Source organism: Neodiprion lecontei, chromosome 3 (genome assembly GCF_021901455.1).
Source record: "Neodiprion lecontei isolate iyNeoLeco1 chromosome 3, iyNeoLeco1.1, whole genome shotgun sequence".
Classification (NCBI taxonomy): domain Eukaryota; kingdom Metazoa; phylum Arthropoda; class Insecta; order Hymenoptera; family Diprionidae; genus Neodiprion; species Neodiprion lecontei.
The window spans coordinates 41,441,635-41,466,037 of NC_060262.1; the positions used below are offsets into that span (position 1 = coordinate 41,441,635).

Consider the following 24,403-nt stretch of genomic DNA (forward strand, 5'->3'; position numbering starts at 1 on the left):
AACATATCGAAGGCTTCTTATAGGCATTTAAGGGGCTTCGTTTTATAGCGTTCACCGGTCATTTTTTCAATCTGCATCCACCTCCGGACGGAGCGCGGTGCGGTGGGTCCGTTGATCTTTCTCTCACCGGGACCGCAAGAGGTCGGCAGCTATGACATGCCGGTGTGTGCATAGCGCACACAGTGACTGCAGAACGGTTGTCCGTGAGTGAAGGGCGGGGGGGGGGGGGGGGGGGGGGAGAGAGGGAGGGAGGAGAGGAGACAAAGAGCGAAAGAACGTCTTTGGAATATGAAAATTCGAGTCCGGCTCTCCCTCCCTCCCTCCCTCCCTCCCTCCTTCCGCGCGGTCGTATTCCCTTTGCTGGAAGTTTAATGCGCCAATCTGGGGTGAGATAAAGAGCGGGGCAAACAAATGTGAAAGAGAATTCCATAGCGGATAGAGTCGATCTCGCTCGGGCCTCGACGCAACCCATTACATTGTATAAACATAAAACCGCAGTGGACCTGCAGCCAGTTGCAATGTCTTTTTTCATCCCTGGTAGAGCAATGCGCCCTCCCCGACTGGTCAGGGCTCAATTTACCCAAAGGACCACGGACCCTGCAGGGCAGTGCTCGCGTCTCCGAAACAATCAAATTCGCATTCAACAACGCGGTCTTTTGATCTACAAACCGACACTAGTCGGAGATAATCGCGGAACAACTCTCTTCTGCGATGCGACCGATCCTCTTTATATCGCACAAGTTCCAGCGTACGTTTTCCTCGTGTTCTCAAAGGCAGAAGCTTCAAAAGGCATTTTTCTTATCTGTAAATGTACGCATGTAACGCGTATGGGTTTTGCGGCGCGTCGGTACGTAGGAAGCGAATACCGAGCTGCTGCAGCGGGTGCGGGGAGGGTACGATACGTATACCGTATATATCTGTATACGTATATCGGTATCTTCGCAAGCCATTAAATATTGCACAAGTTCCCTCTTTCTCCCTTTCTGCAAAGAAGAATTACGTTCTTTGCATATTGGGATTAAAAGGCAAACAGTCCGCCTCGAATCGCGATGCTGTGAGACGGGGGTTGGGGCGGATTTCCATGCTCGTTGAAAGGAAATTTATGGGAATTAATATTGGCTCCCTGGGGTGGAGCCCAAGGAATGGAGGAATTCGACTTTTCTTCACGTATGAAAGGAATTAGTTTAAGAATTTAATTCCTCCGTCTCTGTTTCCCGGCTTTCCTGCCTTACTTCCGTCCCACGTGCGGGGTTCGAAGCTAGAAATCCGGCATTTGATACACCCTCTTACATCTCGAGACGCACACAGAGCGCGGGATAAAGAGGACTTGAGAAACGCATTCAAATATGTAACACAGAGCTCGATCAATATTTCCGGATTGTCACCGACTGTCGAAAAGCTTATATGTACCTAGAGATTATTGTATGCGTGTACCTACGTACGTATTTATACGTATGTACGTGTATAATCTCTATTCTGAGGTAGCGAAATTACAAATCCAATTTGCTTCGCCTCCGCCGTGGAGAATGTTATTATTTTTACTTGTTCAAATTTGCCTTCAATTTATTTTCCTTGCCTTGGCTCAAGCCTCATAATGCTTCCGCACAGCCAATCCTTTCAATTTTCAATTTCATTTCTTCTCCTCTCGCCTTGTACAAAGGCACGATGCACACGCGCGTAAAAACAAACTCACACTCACACACACACGCACACACACACACAGGCGGCTGCATAGGTACAATTTTTAACCTCCCGACGGAGTAAAAATAAAATTATTAGAGAGACAGAGAGGCAAAAAGAAGAGAGGAGAAACTTCTTCACCGTAGTTGCCATAGCTCGTGTGCTGTCGGCCCCTTTATACATGTAATACAAATATGTGTATGCGGGGTACCTCGACGATATGTTTATTTAGCTGAAAGCTGAGGATCTTCTACCATCCAGTCCCCACATATCCCACTGGCAAATATAATAGATATGCACACGCTCGGTTATACCGGGTGGCAGACGAGCGACTCCTTCGGCGACACCTCGCTGTTTTCCGACCCGGATCTACCGCAAAAACACTCCAAGAATCCAGACGCTCCAGGCATTCCCTCACAGACCCGGGTACCTGATATGAGAAAGAAACCGAAAAAGCTCGGAGCCCTCCGTTTGGGGCTGCATCGGTCGACGATGTTCCATTTACGGGGTGACGCGTGACGCGGCCGGAAGAGAACGGCAAAAGGGAAAAATGACAAAATGGGAAAAAGGGAAGAACGGGAACCGGCGGCGCCCCGCGGCTCGCGGCCCGGGAGTGTTTTAGCTTATCGCGTTTACGCGTTTAATACCTCCCGTCGGGCCTCGCTCCTCCCTTGGGGGACATGCGAGCACTTAATGCTGACTTTTTTCCCACTGTGAATACGTCCATATCTATTTATGGACGTATCGTGTACGCCTATCCAGCTTCCCCGTGTGTTGAACCTACTTTGCGCCCGGATGTACGAGCATTTTCACTTGCCCAGCTGCACGTTCGCTTCTCTGTCCTCGGGTGGTCCGAATTTTTTCCTTTCTCGTTGCACGAGAACTTTTGCAACTTTATTACATCATGCGCAATTTATTTATTTATTTTCGAACAGACGACCACTTATAGGATCGATTTCTTTTAGTTGTAACTAAATATCGAGCGAAGACGGAAGGTTGGAGTTTTTCACCAAGTTTTCAGTTTCGAGCATCTGAGAACAGCACGGCGCGATATTTCTCGCTACCGAAATTCACCCTCGAATTTTACCGGGGCGCGCACATAATCCTGATATCTGTTGGTTTTCGCGCAATAAAACACGCGTCGTACACATCGAGGCACCGTGAACGGCTGCTGCTTCCAGCTGATAAAGAAGCGAGTAAAGATACCAGGGCCATTTCGACGAGGCCGCCCCTCCCGCATTTCGGCATCGCGGCTGTAATTGATAAGACCCGGACAAACTATCCCCAGCTACAGCTGTGCTCTGCTCCATCACGATTATGAGTATATCATGTGTACCGGGTTCCCTTCGATCCACCTGCGACGGCGATTCGCGCGCAAAAGTGAAAGGAGGAATCTCGAATGCCGATTCCCCGTCATCGCGGGTGAACGGGGAAAGCGCTTTTCGAACTCCGGTCGGCAGTCAACCATCGGAAAATACGACAACACTTGTCAATCCAAGGTACCGCAGTGCGACCAAAATGAGACCATGCACACGTGACTTCAACAACGTGATCTTGATGCTGTCGAAAGCCAGGATCATAAGTTTGTTCCTTGTAATCACCAACGATGACCTCAACTCATCATTGCTTTGAGAGCGATAAATTCATGAAAAACATTGGAAAAAACTTGGCCACACTTTGGGTTTCAAGCCAGCATCCGAACTCTTGTGATGCAAGTTACAGATTAATCGGAATGTGACGTTGGCCACTTGCAGTTTGAAACGAGAAGACATCATCAGTGTTAATGGTCCATTACAACATGGACTTAAAAACAGTTTCTTACGTTGGTTTTGACGCGTTTGAAGAATGGTTGGGAGTCGAGTGCCGCCTTTGTTGTGAGAAAGAGTTATAAATATGTATAGGGTTTGATTTTGACCGTTGAAATCTGTTGCCTGCATCCTTCCTGCAGCTCCCCGATTGAAACCAGACGCCTGCAAGTCTCGGGTGACCCAATGTGCACGGTTACACGTGGATGTAGTAAATATTTTCATATTAATTTACCCGGGCGTAACACAACCTCCGTAAGTCGTACGTGCACTCGAAACCCCGCCGACGACACACTGAGCAGACCACACAGGATTCCTGTCCTCCATGCAGCGTGTATAACGCTTTCGCCTCGAGCTACGGAGGCAGATCAGCGGCTACTGCATCGGAGGAAAGTTGCAGCGAACTTCACGCTGCGCTTTTTGCACGAGTCGAAATCAGTCCGGTACGCTGAAGTCTGAACCCGAGGAACCCAACCATGAACCGTAGGGCAAAGATTCCGACAGGCGCGGTACATTTCTTGCAATCTGGAATCGACTCTAGGAAGAAATTTCAAATTCTTCTTGACTTTGGTTTTTCCTTTAGATGAAGGTGAGGACTCGTGGCTTGAAGTACCGGATTGGCATACGCGTACAAAAAGGTGCGCGAGGGGACGAAAGGCACCCTCCTCGGCTTCGGTGTTCGGGTCAAGTGGAAGATAGATGTAAGAATAATATGTAAAACCGAGAAGCTTTTGAGTTCACGTCGCAAGTTCGATATCAGTGAAAGTGGATAAGCTGACCCTCCTGGATGCTCGAGCGGCGCAAAACTGGATTTCCATGACCCATCTCCGAACCTCCGTCTTCCACCCGCCCCCCAGCAGTTTCTCCAGTTTTTCTCTCTCGCTGGCGAGACCCGCTCATCCGCGATTCTATTTCCATATGGTCCCAGGGAAGGTTGACACTTTGAAATTGATATTTGAATGATTGGGGCACGGCGTTGGTTTCGGGCCTATGGGCAATTCCGATGGATTTCCTTGATACGACTCCGGGGAGAAAGAGTCCCGTGGAAAGCTGTCAAAACGGTGAACTTCAAGGTCCCCACCTCTCCTCGACTCCCCGCAGGGGTTCTCGTTTTTCACGCGTGATCAATTTGTGGAATTAGACGCGGCATTGTCGGGGTGAAGAAAGATCTTGAAAGAAAAAAACATTGGACTTGTTCATCGCATTGTTTTATTTAAGATACATCACGAGACCAAGGAAAAAAGACTATCATTGGGAAGCCCGGTTTGACGATCGGCTAAGAACGGCTTTCCTGACCGTTCTTTTTGGTAATTCGAAGCCTCAAACTCTTTATATTAGCATTCACAGGATGCACGCTCCAACTACTATCGACGTTGCTAACTATAATCATCCGAGTGGCGAGGGTTAAGTGTAATATTATTCAGCAGACAGCTTTGTATGGATATCGAGGCCTCTGCGCACAGATGCTTCCAGCTGAAACTACTGCCATGCGTATAATAGTTGTTACGTTGTTCTAACTGGCTGAGTGGCTTCTATTAGACCCGCGTCGATGACGACGGCGTCGTTTTATTAGGTGTTTAGCTGGGTCCAACCCTCGCAACTCCGATTCTCCGTCCGGCAAACTTGTGCGCATTAGCACGATTCCGCGAATTATATGCCTCAGAGAAAGTGTAAACGGTCCAATTATATCTTCCCCAAAAAAAGTATCTCTTCAATTACTCGTCGTTTGACATTTTGTCTGAAGAAAGCGCGAAAGACGATCGAAGAATTGTTAAAGGAGGTCTTCGATGTCGGGAAATAGTTGAGCCAAGTATGCAAATGCGATGGCGTATAATACGTCCAAAGGGAAACGGACCGATATTAATTTCCTTCAAGACCCGCAGGCAGGGGTCATTCTTAGCCCAAAACCTCGTGGGATGAAGGCGGCCTTGCGGGCGTGTTGCAGGTGCCCGGAATGGTCAATATAAACTCAAAATGTAAATCATATTGCTATTCCATAGTCAAATCCTCCTCCGTCAGGCGGTTCCGGCGTACAGAGGAGTGAAGACGTGCCGTCTGCACACCGCTATATTAGTTTGTACAAGCCTGATTAGATTCGGTTATATTGCCATCGGACTTTGACTGTTTGCCGCTGATATATCCCTCCTGCTCGTCCGCACCGTCTGCCACTGCCCGTCAGAGTCCCCCTCCAAGGTTAACAACGGCATTCCGTTCGCAGGATGTTATTTCACCTATTTCGTCCCAAAACGGATCGCGTTGCTTTCTCGATTTCCAATTCGGTAACAGAAGTCAAATACGCAACGCGACGGAAGAAAAAAGAGCCTTCCCATCCAATCGAGAGAAAGCATACGTCGCCTGTACGAGGTACACGCATATTACACAACGCGGTCAGGTCACGGGAGCGATCGCGTCGATTTATTATGTATACGTACCTATACATTCCTCCTCCTATCGGAAATCTATTCCTCAGATCTATAAGCGACGTGGGGAGTCCATCGTCCGGAGGAGCCGGGCTCTTCGCCCTGGCTGAAGAGCGAGTTTCTGACCGAGCGCACAGCGGTAGCTGATGTATTTTGACAGGGCTTCGCCGAGAGAGCTCGACCCGGCGGTGCAGCAGTTCTCCCCGTTGACTGCGTTATCTAATGGCTTTTCCCCACCTTCAGTCGACGAGTCCAACGCCGCCTCGGGCTCCGATTCGTGTACGGGGTACCATGAGAATTCGGCCTTGCGTTCGTGGATGAGGAAAGGGAACCGAGAGGTCAGGGAAAAGGGACCACGATTTTCACGCAGCGGAATGAATCGGCCGGTTTCCATCCTCTCGTCACCATCCTCAGAGTGTCTGATTACGTCATACGTGCATGCACGCAGGCATAGCAGAGTCCGAAGGAACTTTGCCCCTGGTGACGGTGCCTGAAATTCCTTTGCGACAAGTCGTTACGGACCAAGGAATATCGCGAGGGACTCCCGGGTGACTCCCGTCGACTCCTGGAAGACAGCAACGGCGGTGGCGGCCTCCGTCAATTCTTTGCCAACTGATCGCGTGCATTCTTAGTATGCAGCGTATGCACTCGGTAGTTATATATCGAAGGAGTGGTTTGCAAGGCGGCCAATGGCGAGTGCTCCGGCTAATTCTAGGGTGCTGCCGACGCGCCATCTTTGCATCATAATGCCCTGCTCGTGCTAACCCCCCTACCTCTGCCCCCCGTCGACCCCCTCGCCGTACTCCCGTTGCGCCAATCTCTTACTCCTCCCGCGTGTAGGTATACCTACGCTTTTCTGAACGCCGACCATAGCCCAGTGCTGTTGCGGTACACCTTGTGCAGCGCTCGTCCTGCCCGGGTATTAATATGGGGTATGCGCAAGTGTGTATGTAGTTAGGTAGGTGGATACAAGACCGAGGTGCCCCGAGGAGGGGGTTGTCTACGCCTTGTCTGCCGGGAATCAATCACTTGACAGCGGTTTTCAACCGGAGCGCTTTTACGCGTGTCAACCCTTCGCGTGTTGCTCCGATGGGATTTGCAAACCGATGGCTTCGGAGCAAAAAGTAAGAATGGTTTTTAGCTGGAGCTGCCTTCGAGGCGAGGGTGGAAAAAATAATTGCGATATTCAAGGGTTGACCATGGGCTTCTGTACGAAGAACTCTGTGCGACTTTTTACACGGTTGGCATCAAACGGAATCGACCGCGCACTATTGTCTCTGAACAAGAAGCTTCGGGATCGACGCTTTGTCGATTACAACGCTAAAGCTCCCGTGGAATACCGGGACGATGAATAACACAAAGCCCTTCGTTCTTTTCCTCGCCGAGCGCGGACAACGTGAGCCCGCAGAAACGATCCGATCTTCGGACGGCATGCCACAATGAATGTACGATGATGCAGGTTCCGCCGTGCACCGCGAATCTCGCGCTTTATCCCCTCGCCGGATAACAATGAGACCGCGAATGATTATATTCGCAATCTGCGAAAGGAAGAGAAGCCGCTTTTTCCACTGGAGCGAGAGTTCGAAATCCAGGGACACGTTTAGCCCGTCGAATCGATCTCTGACAAAGAGGACCAAGCCCGTGACTGATTCCCGATGCAGACCATTCCCACTCCTCTTTTGTGTACCCCTTTTTCTCTCATTCCATCATTGCGCAGGGTCGAATTTTACTGGCGTGATGATTCATTACAGCCTCTTAATCGCCGCTAACTTTTTCAGTGGTTTTGTGTTTCCTTCAATTCGAACCACACTCCACCCACATCCAGGTATTCAATCGGACCCGCATCTCCATCCATCTTAAGCTCTAATGATCCGATGATAGACGTCTTGGTCAACACCCGGCCAGCGTAAGACGGTAGCGAGTCGCACAATCGGACCCCCGCCTAGATATATACCTGGGGGGGGGGGGGGGGGGGGGGGTCGAACCCCTGCGGTAGCCCGGAGATAATCCCGAGGCATCGCCACGCGGGGTTTCGCCTCCCGCAGACGACGATCTCCCCGTCTATCAATCTCTCGAGAGCGATTATTGCTGCCTTTTTATCGTTGATGTGATTCTCGATGTGCGATGTACCTGAAGTCTGCAGAAATATATTACTTCCGCTAATCTCGTCCATTTTTTCTTTGCTCCTTTCAGTGGCCTACCAGAAACGCCTGAAAAAGGAACGCAGGGTGAGAAAACGACTCCAAGATCAACTCGACCTTGAGATGAAGCGACGCACCCAACTCGAGGAGGCCCTAAAGGCCACGGGGGCATCGACGGAACAAGTCAGAGCTCTCACGGGTGAGTTTTGGAAACATTCGCAACACCTTGTTCCATCGGAATCCTGAACGCTGCTCCTTCTTCTCTGGACCAAGTAACTTGCGAACGACCGTGTGGTCCTTTAGACACTGGCAGATGTCGATTAGGTGTCGACAGGTTTTTCAATCACTCGATGAATAAGTTTTCGACGCCCGTGTGCGATCGGTGTATCGACTCTCCTCAAGTTCCACTCATTCCAGCATTCCAGCACCAATATCTTCTCCCGACTCGCGCTAATATCCCTCATACCTACCCCGCGGCGAGATATCTGGAACTTCGTCCCCGTCGCCCCGAGGGCAGTTTTCGTAATCTCGGAATAAATTAATTAATTCGTCAGACAGAGTAAACACTCTGACACCCGGCAGAATATGATTCCGTGCTTACCTCTGCCTCCCCGTTCCATTCCGTTCCGTTCCGTTCCATCTCGCCGTGCCCTCGAACTCCAACCGTTCTCCATCCCTTTCCGCCGGAGTTGTAGGCTGGAGTCGGGCGCCCTTCCTGTCACTAGCAAACTCAAACAGGAAACCCTTTAAGTGAAATCTCTTATTCTGATAATATAACGTATACGTGTACATAGTACACGCTACACCGACCTGGCTCCTTAAGGCCTTGCCGTTTTCGCCGTTGATTAATCCTGTCAGTCGCAGAGAATTGTGATATTAATTTCAAACCAAACGCGAAGCACCGTTTCGACGGCTGAGAAATTTGAAACGTGCAGCCTACACTCGCACAGGTATAATACGCAATGTCTACGTCTTGACATTCGATATATCTCGGCTACGTAACGAGCTCAGTCCTGAGTCCTGAATCCTGATCCATTCAACTTCGTCCCGGTTTCTCATGTACTCGTCGCTGTATACCTACCGCTGATAACTCTGATCTCGACTTCCTTATTCCAGACAACATATCCACGGAAGCACGCACAATCGCCGAGCCCCCTGAAGAGAGCCCTGTGCATCCGCAAACCCAACAGCAGCAGTCTCAGCAGCAACCCGCTCAGCCAGCCCAGCAGTATAGAGACTCTCAGGCGACTCGTCCACCCCAGCAACCACCTACGCCGGAAAAATCAGGGTGGGGTTACAGCGGGCTCGACCTAATCGGAAACCAGGCTGCCTCCGCCTTTTGGCAAAATTACCAAGGTCAGGATCAATCTGACATACCCCTCTAGATGTAACGTCATTCGTCAGGGCAAAATCGGGAACAATGTTTTAGGGTGGGGGTCAAAAGTTGGAATGATCAATATTTGGAACGGCCGATAGATCGAAATTTCAAACATGCGAAAATAAAATAACAAACAATGCATTGTTCGAAATATTGATTTTTGAAAGTGTCACTGATTCGAATGACTATTAACCATTAAAAATATCGATCCTTCCAAGACTTGGTCCCCACCCTTGTTTTAGCTAAACAGAAAACTCGTTCTAACGAACAATCTAACCTAATGCTATGAAAATTACCATTGTCACGTTTTTCGTAGTTACTACCATCGTCGTGTGAACGTTACGAATAACCTTCACCCACAGCTCCTTTCTTGGGACTATCCTGTTCGCTATCCTTTTGTTACGAATGATCAATTAAAACTATAAAAATTCGAATTCCAAATTTGTCTAGTTAGTTACACGTTTTTGGTTTCCCTACTAAGAGTTCATCATACGAATGACTGATACCTGATCAAAATTGCAAGAAATATCACATAGACGACCATGTTATTATTCCCGACTTTGTTTGTGCGACTGAGTAACGAAAAACTGAATATCGTGAATTCGAGACTGCAGCATGGTGACGTCTCGTTAGATGGTCCATTTATGTAAGAGAGTCCGTTCGAGACTGGTTTCGAACAATTACTAACTCGTCAAGACGCCGGTCAAACTGTGAAAGAGGGTGGCGAATGCAGGCATTCATTCCAATCCATTATCATATTTCTAATCTTCCCGTCAAGTTAACCGATGCGTAATTGCTATCGCATGCAGATGAACCGCGCAGCACGGATGAAATAAAACAAATTCACGAGCACGCATGCACGAGGTAAAACGATGCACGTTTCAGCCGCGCTTCGCTGCAGCTCGCTACTTCGCGGAGGAAATTCATTATACACATAACAACAGTCGAGAATCGTGACGAGAAATAAATCCGGGCCGGAAGAGCCGCACAATAATTGTCGGTATGCGGTCGCCGGCTACACTCGTAGAAAGGCCGGGTCGTAACAACGACGATAACAACCCTCGTGTCAGGGGCTGGAGCGGGTCCTGCGCGTCCTTACTTACCCATCGCAAGAGTTACCCGGGAGTATCGTGATGCGGAATCCATTTGCAATAAACAACGCAGATTTAACCGACGAGCTGGCTGGAAGGGGAGGGAAGCAAGCGTCGAGCCGCGTCGCAGGGGCGGGAAAGGAAAGGGCGGGGGGGGGGAGGGATAGACGCCCGAGGGGACCGAGCAGTGTCTTCGGTTCAAGTCATGCATTCTATACGAGCAGCGGTTCTCACGCGGATGAAAATCCCCCCAGATCGAGATGCGACAGTTTTTTGTAACCAAAGTGGCTCGCAGTGATCCGTTAATCAATGTCTGCGATGTTTTTCACGATTCTCCTCCGCTTCTCGAAGCAAATCCGAAAGTCATGGATCGACTTTGCCGCCGTACGAAAGGCTGCAGGTAAACCTGGCAAGAGAACCACTGCGGCTGATGCAGAGTTTATGCACATCTCTCAAGGAAGAAGCCGTAATTTCCCCGGCGACCGCGTCGCCTTGGTGGCGCTGCAGCGGATCCTCTCTTCTCGTTTCGACGCACTTTAGTATTCAGACTATATGCAATAATTTCGCGAAGACCGTGTCAGCTGACTACGGAATTTGCCCGCCGCGATACGCTTGCGTACAGCCCGTAAACACCTAGCTGATGATTCTGAACCGCGGGGCGGGTTCGACGCCCGATGTGAACGGTTTCGGTTTATTCGCCCCGAGATGAGGAAGAAAAATAAGTTCTCGGGCTTCCCCGTACCTCAACGTCCCGAATTTGCGAAATCATATACATAAAAGTTATTGCATATACGAGCGAACGTTACGCGGGCAGGTGATGAAGCATAACGCGTGTGTACGAGCGATGCAAGGGGGGGAAGAGATACAAATGTAGATATCGGGGAGGGGGAGAAAACGAAATCTTTCGGGCTTGCTTCAACCGGGGCGAGGGTAAGGGAAGTAAACAACTAGCTGCGCGAAGAAGGGTCGGAGAGGATTACGTGCGGTGGTGTATTTCACTTGTTTTCGTTTCTCCACGCTGACATCCTGCAGCAGCGGTTCTAGCGTTACCGGCCTTTACAATCTATGGCTCTGTTTTACCGACGACATTAGTCTATCGTACACGTATCGGTAAAACAGATTGCAAGATCATTCCGCGCGGTGTTATACGTATGTCGACGTTTCTTGAATACATGACTTAATGATTAAATTACCGTGTAAACGAAATTGTAGGAAACGTAGAAAACGGATTAACCGCGGTGTTGTTGTGAAAATAAAAAATGAAACGACGAAGAGAGAGGGGCCGCTGATTCCCCGCGCGTTTATAGTAATATTAGCATCAGACCATAAAACTTAAAATTAAAAAAGAAAACGTGCCCGCTATCTCCGTCCCCGTCGAGCTGCACCGTTCCCGGTTTCCTGTTTGCCCGTTCCCGTTCTTGCAGAGCGTAATATATTGCGAGAGCAGCGCCCATCTGCAACAGCCTTACTTTCATAAAACTTCCGTATTTTTTACCTCGTTTTGAAACGTACGTAGAAAATCAGAAGGTAGACGGTTTTAATATAAAAATATTATATAAGGATACGAACTTGCCAGATAAACTTTCCCCGCGTCATCCTCGCTCCTTCTTCTCCGTTCCGGATACCTACACAGACTAGCCGCAGCAGGCGGTGCCACCGCTACTATTTCACCGTTCAAGGCGACCTAACGAAGAACTTAAGAAACTTGTATGACGCGGTCGGCGAGCGCAATAGTGGGTGAATTTCGCGCATGTATCTACGAGTTACCAAAGATCTTCGATCGGCGAAAATCGCCGTTCTTGCGTGTTTTTCTTTTAATTAGCATTCCGCCGAGGGATGGGAAAGATGAGACGCAACAGGCGTGGAGAGTGAGTCGTAAAGACGAGGGTCTGGTGCTTGATTTAAAAAACCTGAATACGAATAACCGTAATTTCTTCTCAGGACTTCGAATCTTCCATATATTAAATCCCTTTTCATTACATCTTTGCACCGGCGGCATTGTAAATGCAACGCGGGGCAAAAGCTCGCAGCAAGGAAGCGAAGAAAACGAAATGCACAGAGGCAAAAAGGAAGGAAGCGAGGAAAGAGAACATTAAAGATTTAGAGGCGGACGTAACCACCTCGCGCTCTTTGCAACTGCGCTTTATGATTATTACCAAGAGCTCGGAGAGCTGTACCTAGTTGGCGAAATTAAAAACTTTCTTAAGGTTATGTACTTGAGGGATTTTCGCGCGGTGATATTAGCCCCAAAACTCGCCCGCTGCCCCCTAATTAGTTTTTAATTTCTACTTTTTACCATCCGATCGACCGTGTCGCGAAGTCTTACAAGCAAACGTCACACAACAAAGGAGGGAAAGAATCAAGCACGGATTACAAAAATCACGCTGCAGAGACCCCTGCACCGTTGGATATAAGGGAGGAGGATAAATGAAGCGTGGAATAAAAGACGAAAATAGCTCTGCGTAGGAATGAAAGGAAGGAGATGACTCGAGCCTGCGGAAATTTGAAATTATAAATTATAAACGACGCGATCCGAAAGCGAGTATTCGGCCTCTTTTGTTTTTTGTGTCTCCAGTGCCTTCTTGATTCATACAATTTCACGCTCCGCTTGACGCCCAAGCGTGCGATCCTCGACTTCGCTTTACATAAAGATCAGAGCATTAAAAACGCAGGCTACACGAAATCCGCCCATCCCCCACCCCCCCAACCCCCGCCCCCGATCCCTTTCGAACCCCATCTTCACCGACGAAATCGCAAGTGTTACGGGGTTCTCTCTCCTTCGAACGTGAACGCGGCAGGGATTGAGCCAATTATATGCGACGCGATACCTATACTCAAATTGCTTTCCGTCTCTCCCTCCGACGGACGAGTTTTATATAAAACCTAGACGCAGTCAGCCACCACGGCTCGAGAATCAGCTGCACTGTTAAAAATATTTGTACGAAACTTCCGTGAAACAGTGAATTAGCCGTAAGTTCGCTGTTTGTTCAATTTACAAGTACGATGGAATTACTTTTTTGTACTTTTCTTATAAGTATTTGTAAAATCAAACATTTTCATCGTAAATTTACACCTAATCTGTAAATCTACAATCCGATTTCGTAATTTGACAACTATTTTTTGTACGGCAAATGTGTAGTGAATTTACAATAATTTTCAACAGTGTGAACAACACAACGGCCATGCGGCAAGAACGAAACGAGCCGAGGTTTCGGGCTCGAGTTTATATGGTGGCGAATCGCGTTTTCTCATTTGACAAGTAGACGTTGAAGAAACCCGAGACCCTGAAGTCGGCGCCACGTACACACAATGCAGGAATTTTTCAACACCGGCCCCGATCCTCCTCTCAGGTTCTTCTCCCGCTCAGCTCTCTCTCGTGCAGGCAACGCTGCATTGTTGGAGTTAATTACGTATAAGCGCAGAGTCATAGCGGGCCCCGAGTCTTTCGGGCGCCTCGAAAAATCGGGGCCCCTCAATGACCGTCCGACAATACGAACCGTTTAGGTCTACTCAGTCTTCTTTGAACCGGTTTGAAATTGTTTTCATTGTACCGTCGATTTGTTAGGGTGTGTAAAACGGTAGCGAAACTATTAACTCGCCCTTTTTTACAACTCGCACGATATTCTCGTTGGTTCTAGGCATCGAGATGGGTCCGTCCGCGATGGCCGGCTGTCGAGCAGACGGATCACAGCCTCCGAATGTCCCGTACCTCTCTTACAAGACCCTCTCGTCACGCTCGTTGGTTTGATTTTTCGCGGAATCATAATACACGGGCACGACGCGCGTCCTCGGGATTGATTCCCGGAGGAATCTCAAGGCCGTCGGGCCTACGGGGCCCCGAGATGAGAAAGGGCCCGCGTTTTTTCCTCCTTAACCTCCCTTTCAATCTGTTAATCGATATAATCGTGCCCTTGCACCCGAAAGAGGGACCGATTTTGCTGGGAACCGAGCTCCCCGAAAGTCGGGATGCGTTCCTTAATAGGCTTAACCCCCCGCCCCTTCGAAACCCCTGCGCAACGCTCGAATCCCATATCTTGAGCAGTTAAATTGTCATTTAGATATCAAAGGGAGCCGGGCGACAACACTACCCGGTTCGCGGATGAGGGCGTGAGAGGTAATTTGGCTCAGTGAAACACAAACAGTATATTCGCTCGCTTCCACGCACAATTCACACCCACAAAGCCCGAAACAGCCCTCAGCTATTGTTGCTCCAAGCATAATGGAATCTCCGCTCTGCTCTGCTCTGCTCTGCTCTGCCTTGCTGCCTGTCCGCCTGCCATTTCTCTGCTTCGCTCTTTCGCCGCCGTCACACCGTATGGATATAAAACCAGAGAGAGCGAGAGAGAGGGAGAATTAACTGCGGCTTAATGGGTTTACAATTGGATTTTACCATTGCTTCTAGGCCCCGACACAAACGTACAATTGACACGCCTCTCGCGCAAAGCGTTTCGGATATGGAAATAAAACTTTGGGTATAAGTAAATTTTAACAATAATGAGACTCCTGAACTTGAAGAAAGTACTTGTCTTTGTCCTTCTTTCACATCGGTTAATTTCTTTCGAATTCACTTCGTCGAAACTGTTATGAATGTTTGATCAGAGGAGGGGGAGTACGACTCGGACGGTCTGAAATCATACCTATTTTTAGGACTTTTTTTTTAATGAAATCATTTAGAGCAATTTGAGTTTGAGAGCCTTATTATTTATAGTTTCAAGAAATTTTTTTCATTCAAATTAGTAACGAGATGGCGGCATGGCGTTTTCACTTCGGTGGCGCAGATTCCTCGGTCGATTTTTATCCCATCGACTTGAAATTTTGACACAATCTTTAAAATTTGTTTGTCGATTCACGTTCGTGGGTAGATTTTCGAATTACGATTTCAGAGTTTTTTTTTAACATTTTTTTGTTCATAATTGTATATATTTGAAAAAAAATATTTTCAACATTTGGGCTACAAGCTCGAACCGACAAAAGTGTTTTTGACCCGAAAATTTTTTTCCATTTGTTACAAGTTGGACAGTGATGTCAGGAGATGCGCCACCGCAAAAACCCTCGAGTTCGGAGTCGTTCGCTACTTATATGCGCCAAGCCGCCATTTTGTTATTGATTTCAATAAAAAAATTCCATAATGTTCCTGAAACTATGAATAATAAAGCCCTCAAACTCAAATTACTTCAAATGTTCACAGTTTCTTTTAAAAAAATTCCTAAAAATAGGTATGATTCTAGACTATTCAAGTCGTACCCCCACTCCCTCCCTTAAAAGTCGATAATCCACTTCGCCCCGATGAACTTAACCAACCTGTACGATTCATTTGAAAGAGATGGCGCCAATTGTGGCTGTTGAATATTTAGTATTTGGTTCGATGAGATGAGATTAGGTTAGGTTAGCCAACTCGATCTTAAGCCTTCTTCCCAAGACCGTGGAACCTGACGACACTTTGAATCAGTTTTAAACTTTTGAATGAAATGATTATGCATAATACAGTGTGGCAAAAGTGGGAAACAATTCGGATAGGAATTATTTCAACCAGTTACGTATGATCGATGATATGGCTGAACACTTCGTCACAGTGGAAACGGTGAATATTCCTCCATGACTGGTTTATGTAAAGCATTCGCCGAGATATGCAATTTTCAACGAATTATTTTCGTTGAGAGGGATAAAACTTTTTACGACTCTACCAGTGGTTATGAATTTTTTTTTTTTTTTATTTAAAAAAGAAAAACTCTATCTGTATAACGATGAAAGCTCGAGACTGATTCGATTTCTCGAACTAATTGGCAATCCCGACTCTTTTTGAGGGTTGTAAATAGAGTTTGCGGTTTTCGAAGTAAGAATCCGTTAGCGAAAGGGTGCGAATCGAGCTTTGAACCAAGTTGTGCTGCAGGTTCTCGCAGCGTTATACCAGATCTTTTACATTCCAGTTCGAATGGTCGCCTCGGATTTCGGCGTCAGGTAATAAACGCACGGAAGAGTCCCCGGTTAATTCGACGTGATATTATTAAAGGACATTTTCCAGTTTTCACCCTAATCCGTGGAATTCAGTGAGCTGCAGACCGCGTCGCACGACTCAACGCCGAACCTTTCCACCCTCCTTTTCTCCTCCTCTCTCTTCTCTTCTCTTCTCTTCTCTTCTCGCCCTCCGCTGCTGCCGCCTGTCGGGCGAGTCGAGTTTTCCACTAATTACTGCTTTGTTTCATCGCGGTTTCACACGCTGCTGAACATGTCCCGAGAGAGATAACCGAGCTTTATAAATATACACGCCGTGCGTAAACTGGCTACCAATGAAGCTTCGTGGCGGGATTTGGGTCACCGCTTCCTCTTCGTAAACTTCGCCCGCGCGCTTCGATACGTCCCGTTTTTGAACACCGTGCATCTGACTAATCTTCTTTCTCGTTTCCTTACATGTTTCAGAATCCCTGGCCCAGGAGCTCGAACTCGAGAGGAAATCCCGACAGCATCAGGGCGCCGAACGGGAACAAGTCAAATCCCCACTACAAGGTATGTTGTACTTCACGCGACAAATGAAACTACCTTTTCATTCTAGTTGAAAAAACTTCCCGATACCCAAAGAAATTGCTCCTCGTGCACGGCTTCGAGCGTCCGTTGATCTTGTGGTAAATGGTTGCGTAGAATCAAAGAACATCACAGTCACTGAATATTGCAGTCAATGATAAGCCTTTAGTTAAAACAGGGACATAATTTCTTTATATACGGTAAATAGGAAAGTAGAGAAACATCTTTCGTGTATCGGGCAACATCTTTCATCTACGGTGAAAATTGCATGAATTTTCTGTGTTTGATGCCAAAGATGGTGTAGCGGCGGAATTAACTTTGTCTGCACGTGCAGGAATCAGTCATTGATCTTTAGTCAGAACTGTAGTTGGCCAAGTTTGAAAGCCGGGCGAATTTCAATCGAAAGTTAAACTCCCGGCTCGCGGTCTTGAAAGATATATCCTGAACCCTCCGCCAGCTGAAGCTAATGAATGACGTTGTAGCGGGGAGTGTACACAAGAGTGGTAGCAGTAGTTTCTTACGATCGAAAATAAATTTAAATATCTAATTAGAAAGTACACAGAGGAACCCCCGCCGCTTTGCCTCGCAGCATTTTCTTGCAGCAGATTCGAAACTTGGAAGTTCGCAGTCCTGAAACTTGGCGCAAGAGCGAGCAAAGTTTCTTTCGCAAAAAGCCACGACGCCATTTTGGTACTGCTCAGGCACTGTTGCCGCTGCTGCAGTCTAACTAATCTTGTTGCTTTGCTGCGTTAATCCTGCCAATGACGAAGTGAATAATTGTTTTCCCATGCGTCGCGCGGCAAGCTTCGTCTAATTAATCAAAGAGTTACTCCAACTTAACTCAACCTGAGTATCCCGTTAATTAATTCCTCTTTCATCAATACGCCCAAATTTTCAATTCACAAATTTATTTTCACGTGTCCTTTCATCTTTCACGTATATATGTATATCGTCTTTCAATTAGTCATCTCATCACCGCGAACCCTTGGTGCAATTTTTTTCGTACTTTGTGGCTTACCGATCGTGTATTCAAGCTGCAAGGACCCTATGAATCGTCTACTAAAGAACACGTATTGTATTCTGATTATCTATCGATGGATTGATCGAATATTTTTGTCCAAGAGAAACCGAACTACGTATCAGACTAAGATAAAAATTTACAAAACGATCAAATATACGATCATAAGCCTCGTTCGGTTAGCTTTTGAGTAATTTATTTCAGATTCCGTTATACTAACGAAGGTAGCTTGTAATATTACGAGGCGTTCATAATTGAATTACCGCATTAAATATTATAATACATTCAATTTCCCGCATACTTCTGGAATTGAGAGAAAAAAAAATCCTAGAAGTAATCGAATCTCGTAATAATTAGTAGAAAATAAGACAACGTTGGAACCCTTGTAGAATTTAAATTCCCCGAAAAACAATATCTTTGAACTCCATGCTGTTTGATTTGCATAATTGAGAAGCAACCGGAGGCTGTACTCGCCTCTCTCTTACTCTCTGTAGAATAACGAAGCATTATCTAAGTTGTACCGTATTGTACAATATTATACTATACATATTACACGGATATTTTTAAGAGTAACGTTCGTACAGATTTTCATGATTTTCTGATATTCTCAAACCTTTAGTATACTTTGATTTCTGGCCATAATTTTCGAGACTTTAAAACGTTTTAAATGAGAATTTTATATAAATATAATGTCGATCCTGCGAATATTAATTTTGATTCGTGTCAAGTCTAGATGATAATAGATAACAAAAAATGGAAACTTATCACCTGGTTCTTTCGCGTAAAACTGTACAAATTAAGGATTACTGCAGCTGATGTCTCGTAAAATTTGAATTTCAGTAATAACTCGATAATCGTTGGATATTTTGAAACCCGATTCGCCGAACGGGCCTAGCTGTACAGAGTGATTATATAACAACCGAATGGTTCATCGTCTGCTATAATGTAATGCGCATGCGCTAAAATCCGGGCGCAGTTGTTTACCAACCTCAACAGTTTTGACACATATCGGTGAGGAGCACAACTGTGTTACCTTGTGACGATTGGTCACCCTGGCAAACAACTGGACTCGGATTACAGCGCATGTGCATTACACCGTAGCAGACGACGGACCAATCGGCCGTTAGGTAATCACTCTGCTACGAATTTTTAGAGAAATTGGGACATTTCGTATTATTTCGTAGAAAATTGTGAATATACGTATAGTTTTTCGTAAAGAATTGTCAACTTTCGCTAAAAATTGTAGTATCTTGGAGAATTTTTACTGAAAAAAATACAAATTCTCATGAATATCTACAAGTCTTTATGAGAAAACAATTTCTTGCACACTTTTTTGTACGAGACATCCCAATTTCCCTGAAAATTCGTGAAAAATCGTAGAAATCATTATCTCCAGGGTAGCATTGTGAACGGAATATGTGTCTCGAAATGTTTGTAGACAAGTTACAGCGGCGGAGGGATCGCGTATAAACGTTTCGTAGATAGGAGCCGTCCCCCGTGCTTATGCGGACATTGCGTGGGTGCTGGAAGGTAATGAATGTGCAGCCTCGTCTTGGGGGTGTTCTGTATAACGGCAGAGATATCTCAAGGCCCTGTACGAAGAACCTCTGACCCGCGAGCCTATTAATATTCGATAGCTGACGCGGACGGCCAGAGATCGATTGTCCGGGTATCGCGGTCGGTCAGGAGGGCGGGAAAATAGTCGGAGAGAACCGACAGGTCATTCGGTACGGCAGGCGCCGCTCACTAATTACCGTTGGCTGCAGCGAAAGAATTAGTCGAGGCCGAGGACCGAGGCGAAGACGAAGACGAAGTCGAAGTCGAAGTCGAAGTCGAAGTCGGAGAGGTGGCCGGGCGCCGATTTTCGTCCGGGGCGGTAGAAGCGGCAGCAGCAGCTAGTCGAGTCATCGCCTCGCGCTGCCTCGCTGCTCTGTCCCTTTGAAGCAAAGCCGCCCCTTCAACTTTTTATCGAACTGTCGTTTATGATTGAAAAAGACTACATTAATAGTCCCTGCAAGACTTTTTAAGCCCGGCCTCCGCACACCCTCTTCGCCTCGACCGTGTTCTTCCGACTCGCGGCTCCGCCGCTCCCCCGTACTTTCTACCAGCTCGCCGCACCGGCTTCGATCCGATCGTTGAGGCCCGATCCTTGGGCTCGGATAGCTGGCCAAGGCCCGTCGACAACTCGACTACTTTGTAGTTTTTGACAGGAGGTTGCACGGAAAATAAGAATTGTGGTATGCGTGCGCGCATGTGTAAAGTGCCCCGTTTCCGAACGGTGCGGTAAAAGCACACTCGCGCATGCGCTTAGCGGAAATTTTCAATTTTGCACACTAGGTTTGATTCTTGCCGCGTGCGCAACTTCCCGATAATTCAATTTCATATTTTTGACCCGAGTATAGTAGAAATCAAAGAACGAATCTTTCACTTCGGTGTATTTGTTACGATAGATTCGTTATAACGTGAACTGTACGAGTACCATCCAATGATTGCTAATGAATCTTGATTAACTTTTCATTGCAGAGTCTCGGACGGGTTACTACAAGAATTCGGTCCTCTTCACGAGCGCGACTTAGATAGTGGATCGCTCGACGACGATGGAAAGAGGTCGTCGTGTAGAAAAATCTAGTTACATAGGTATAAATAAAATACCACAGAGAGGAGCGTCGCGCGAACGCACAGAGCCGATGATCCGTCCTCCGGGCTCGAGGATCACCTGAAGGAAGATCAACGCTGTCAATGAGCCTCGAGTTCTTGTACGTTCCTTATCATACATAACGTATATATATATATATACCTATTGCGTTTAAAGTTGGATACCCGTAACTTGTGGCGTGAAAATTGGTTCAAAACAAATAAAATATGAAAAAAAGAAAAGAAAACAAAGCCGAACATTTTTTAACGACGATATAATTGATCGCTACAGATATCATACGACAGTATATATATATATACACGTATAATGCAAATATATCCATCGGTATATGTATGACGTGCATACAGTGTGTGATATGACGTACGAGCGGAGAGTATGTGAGGTACTTCCAGCGGGGCTCACGGACGTTCGACATTATGTACGATTAAAAACTGAAATGAAAAATTAGATTAAAGTAAACGTTATATTGCGACGCTATCTCAACGTATGATAATAAAAATAATAATATACCATACTATAAGTGTATCCTATAGCTCGTGAACTGATTGAAAATCAGGCCAAGAGGTGTATTATATTATATAATATAGCGTATTAATTAATTACTGCAGTCATCAAACGACAACTCGTGTAGGTAAATATACATATACATAATATACATACTACAGATTCGATATAAGTTGGATCGACGTTCATCGCAATCATTTTCGTCATCGTTATCACGCATCGTCATTATCGTTGACTTTGTCATTATTATTATTATTATTATTATTATTATTATTATTATTATTATTATTATTATTACGTCATTATATACTATCATTAAACACCTAGTATTACATTACCATCAAGAATTATAGTTGTCAAGAATTTTGTTACGCAACACGCGAGTCGCGTTTAAATACCCGTAACATTATACGCAAAAAAATAAAAATAAAAATTCGAATCGAACAAGAAGAAAGAACAACAAATTTCTTTTCCCCGTGCGTATAAATGTAATACGTACATATATGTACGTGTAAGGCAAAAAACGTTTTAGTTCAATTACACCATTATACATATATATATACAAATATTATGCATGTACAGTGTGGGTAACATATCAATTACAAATCGGATCATCATATTTCGAACGCGGATGATTAAACCAATTATATATTATATATATATATACGTACGTATATATAGATATGTACGTGTATATACATATACATATACGTACCTATACATATACCTTTTCATTTCTAATATTAATGTATAATTTATTCGTTAGCGCGTATGTAATAATATTTAACGAAGCGATCAAAGATGTGACTTTTAAACCTATAAATATGAATAATTATTACGTGAATGAAAAATTTAAAAAATGAAAATAATTGATAATAAAATTTAACTAAAAAAAAAAATATATTTATAAAGACTGCTTGAGAGTGTGCGCGAGCGTTCCTAGAAGTACTAATTATTATATCAATTATGTATTATTATTACATTATTATTATTATTATTTAGGTAGGAGTGTGATAAGCGTAAAATTTCTATTTTCTTTTCATTATTCGGCATTTTTGATTCGTATTCTCCATCTTCTTACAATATCCTCAATATTTTTCAACCTGTGCAGTGAATTTGAACAGTGCATGATTATAATTACATCACGCGTCGTTTTCTTTGATTTGACTATTAGATCAGATCATGATTTTCCAAAACCGGGATAAATGAACCGAGACGATGCATGCTGAATTCGATTCAATTGGCGAAAATTTATCCGGCTCGTAATCGATACCCGGTGAAGAGTCAAAATTGCAATTCAGTCTGCCGATAAACATGTATTTGAGTAAACTAGAGAGAACGAGAGCATGAGAGAGAGAGAGAGAGAGAGAGAGAGAGAGTGAGAAAGACACACACGATACACACCCAGCTGTTGAATTGTACAATGCATACATCATATTATTATAAACGAAAGTTTTCCAACGATTCACCTTTAAACCATTATTTATATACCATACCATTATACTGCAGTTATATATACTTATATATATTCGCGTTTCGCTTTCGACTCGAGGCCGATCAGGATATTTGGAAATATTACGTATACGCAGGTAACATCCACGATTATTTCCATCGATCCTCGAGGCATCCCGCGTACCTATCACACATATACATATACATATAAATATAAATATAAAATCGTGTACAAAGATTATCCTCTAAGGTTCTTGTGTTGTAAAGATCACATAATCATAGCGATTAGGGTATGAAATAACTATAAAAATTTAATACCTAGACTCGAGAATTAACCACCGATATCTCAACTTTATTGCCATTATACATACACACACATATATATATATATATACATACACGATATACATGATATATACAAGTACATACACCGTCGGTGTAACTTATCAACGAAGAATCCTTCAAATAACCCACAAGTCCGAGCCTCTCGCTCGATATCAAGCAGTTATCGTCGTTATTGCGGTATAACGTACAACGACAATCCGCGTTAATTGTCCCGCACAAAATGTTGTATATACACCGCGATTCGTTTCTCATTTGCACATATGTACAGAGACTGCAGGCATTTTGCGTTCCGCGATAAAAGGATCATCGTCCGTCGATCTTGATCTATCGAAAGTCCGAATTTCTCAATGCCGGAATAATTTTTGCTACGGGAAACGATTCTTCGTTTGGTCGTTATTCGTCATTTTTATTATTATTATCACTATTACCATCGTCGCTATCATCATCATCATTATTATTATTATTGTCATTATTACTGTCATCATTTGAAACTCGGCAAGTTTAACGAGAGAATGGAATAGAAGAGAAATTTAATGTAGTTATGAATAAATGCAGAGTGTGAGAATACGAAAACGGGGGAAAAGCGTAAGAGTAAAAAAAAAAAACAAACAAAAAAACACAAGTAAAATAAGAGAAAAATACAAAACGCGCTGTAGACGCAAAATGAAAATTACCATGTGAAAATCGCCATTGCTAATATATACATATATATATATATATATGTATATATAAGCTCGACCCGTTGCACGATTCAACTAATTATTATTATTATTATTATTATTATTAATATTAATATTATTACATTACGTTACTTGCGTTAGAAATATAAATAAAAGAACGGGCGGGGATCAGTGGCGACTTTCAAAGCTCAGACTTATTATATACAATCTAGCATGGAAAAGAGAGGGAAGAAGAGGAAGAAAAAAAAGTAAACCAAATTAAAATAAAAATAAAATAATAATAATGTATTCATGTAATTCAGCATTATTAAATATAAATAAATAGTTGTTATTGTAAAATTTCTTCAATATAATACACCAAATCGTCAGATTCATTCGAGAAACCCTCGTTGATAATTCCTAAAATTCAAACTACCCGCCACTCCTTGCGTTATTTCTAGAATCCTTTGACTGTGTTATACCTACCTACCTAAAATGCATCAGAGGTAAGAATTTTTCGGAGAAAATTTGAATCCCCTTATCTGCAAAGCAGAAATGCGGAGGGAAAAAAGATGGATGGAATGGAAAAAGTAACGAGTATGACGGAGTGCCAGCCTGCCTTTAGGCACGTAACAACGGGACAAGGTGGTAGGTATTGTCGAGCCTCGAATCCTTCCAACCGCAGGAGTCACGCGAGGCCTTTCATTGGTCAGCCGAGTCTCCGCCCTCCGTTCT

The 24,403-nt window shown here is 45.0% G+C and overlaps 1 protein-coding gene across 3 annotated transcripts in view; it reads left to right on the plus strand.

The window, feature by feature from the left end:
- The window catches only part of LOC107224999 (dachshund homolog 2), a 184,228-nt gene extending 160,567 nt beyond the window's left edge, over positions 1-23,661 (plus strand). For all 3 annotated transcript variants that reach the window (XM_046734382.1, XM_046734383.1, XM_046734384.1), the window contains 4 exons: positions 8,099-8,245; positions 9,163-9,402; positions 16,933-17,019; positions 20,576-23,661. In XM_046734382.1, coding sequence (XP_046590338.1) covers positions 8,099-8,245; positions 9,163-9,402; positions 16,933-17,019; positions 20,576-20,628 — 527 coding nt within the window. In that variant the 3' untranslated portion in view covers positions 20,629-23,661. The remainder of the gene's footprint in view (positions 1-8,098; positions 8,246-9,162; positions 9,403-16,932; positions 17,020-20,575) is intronic.
- The last annotated feature ends 742 nt before the right edge of the window (positions 23,662-24,403 follow it).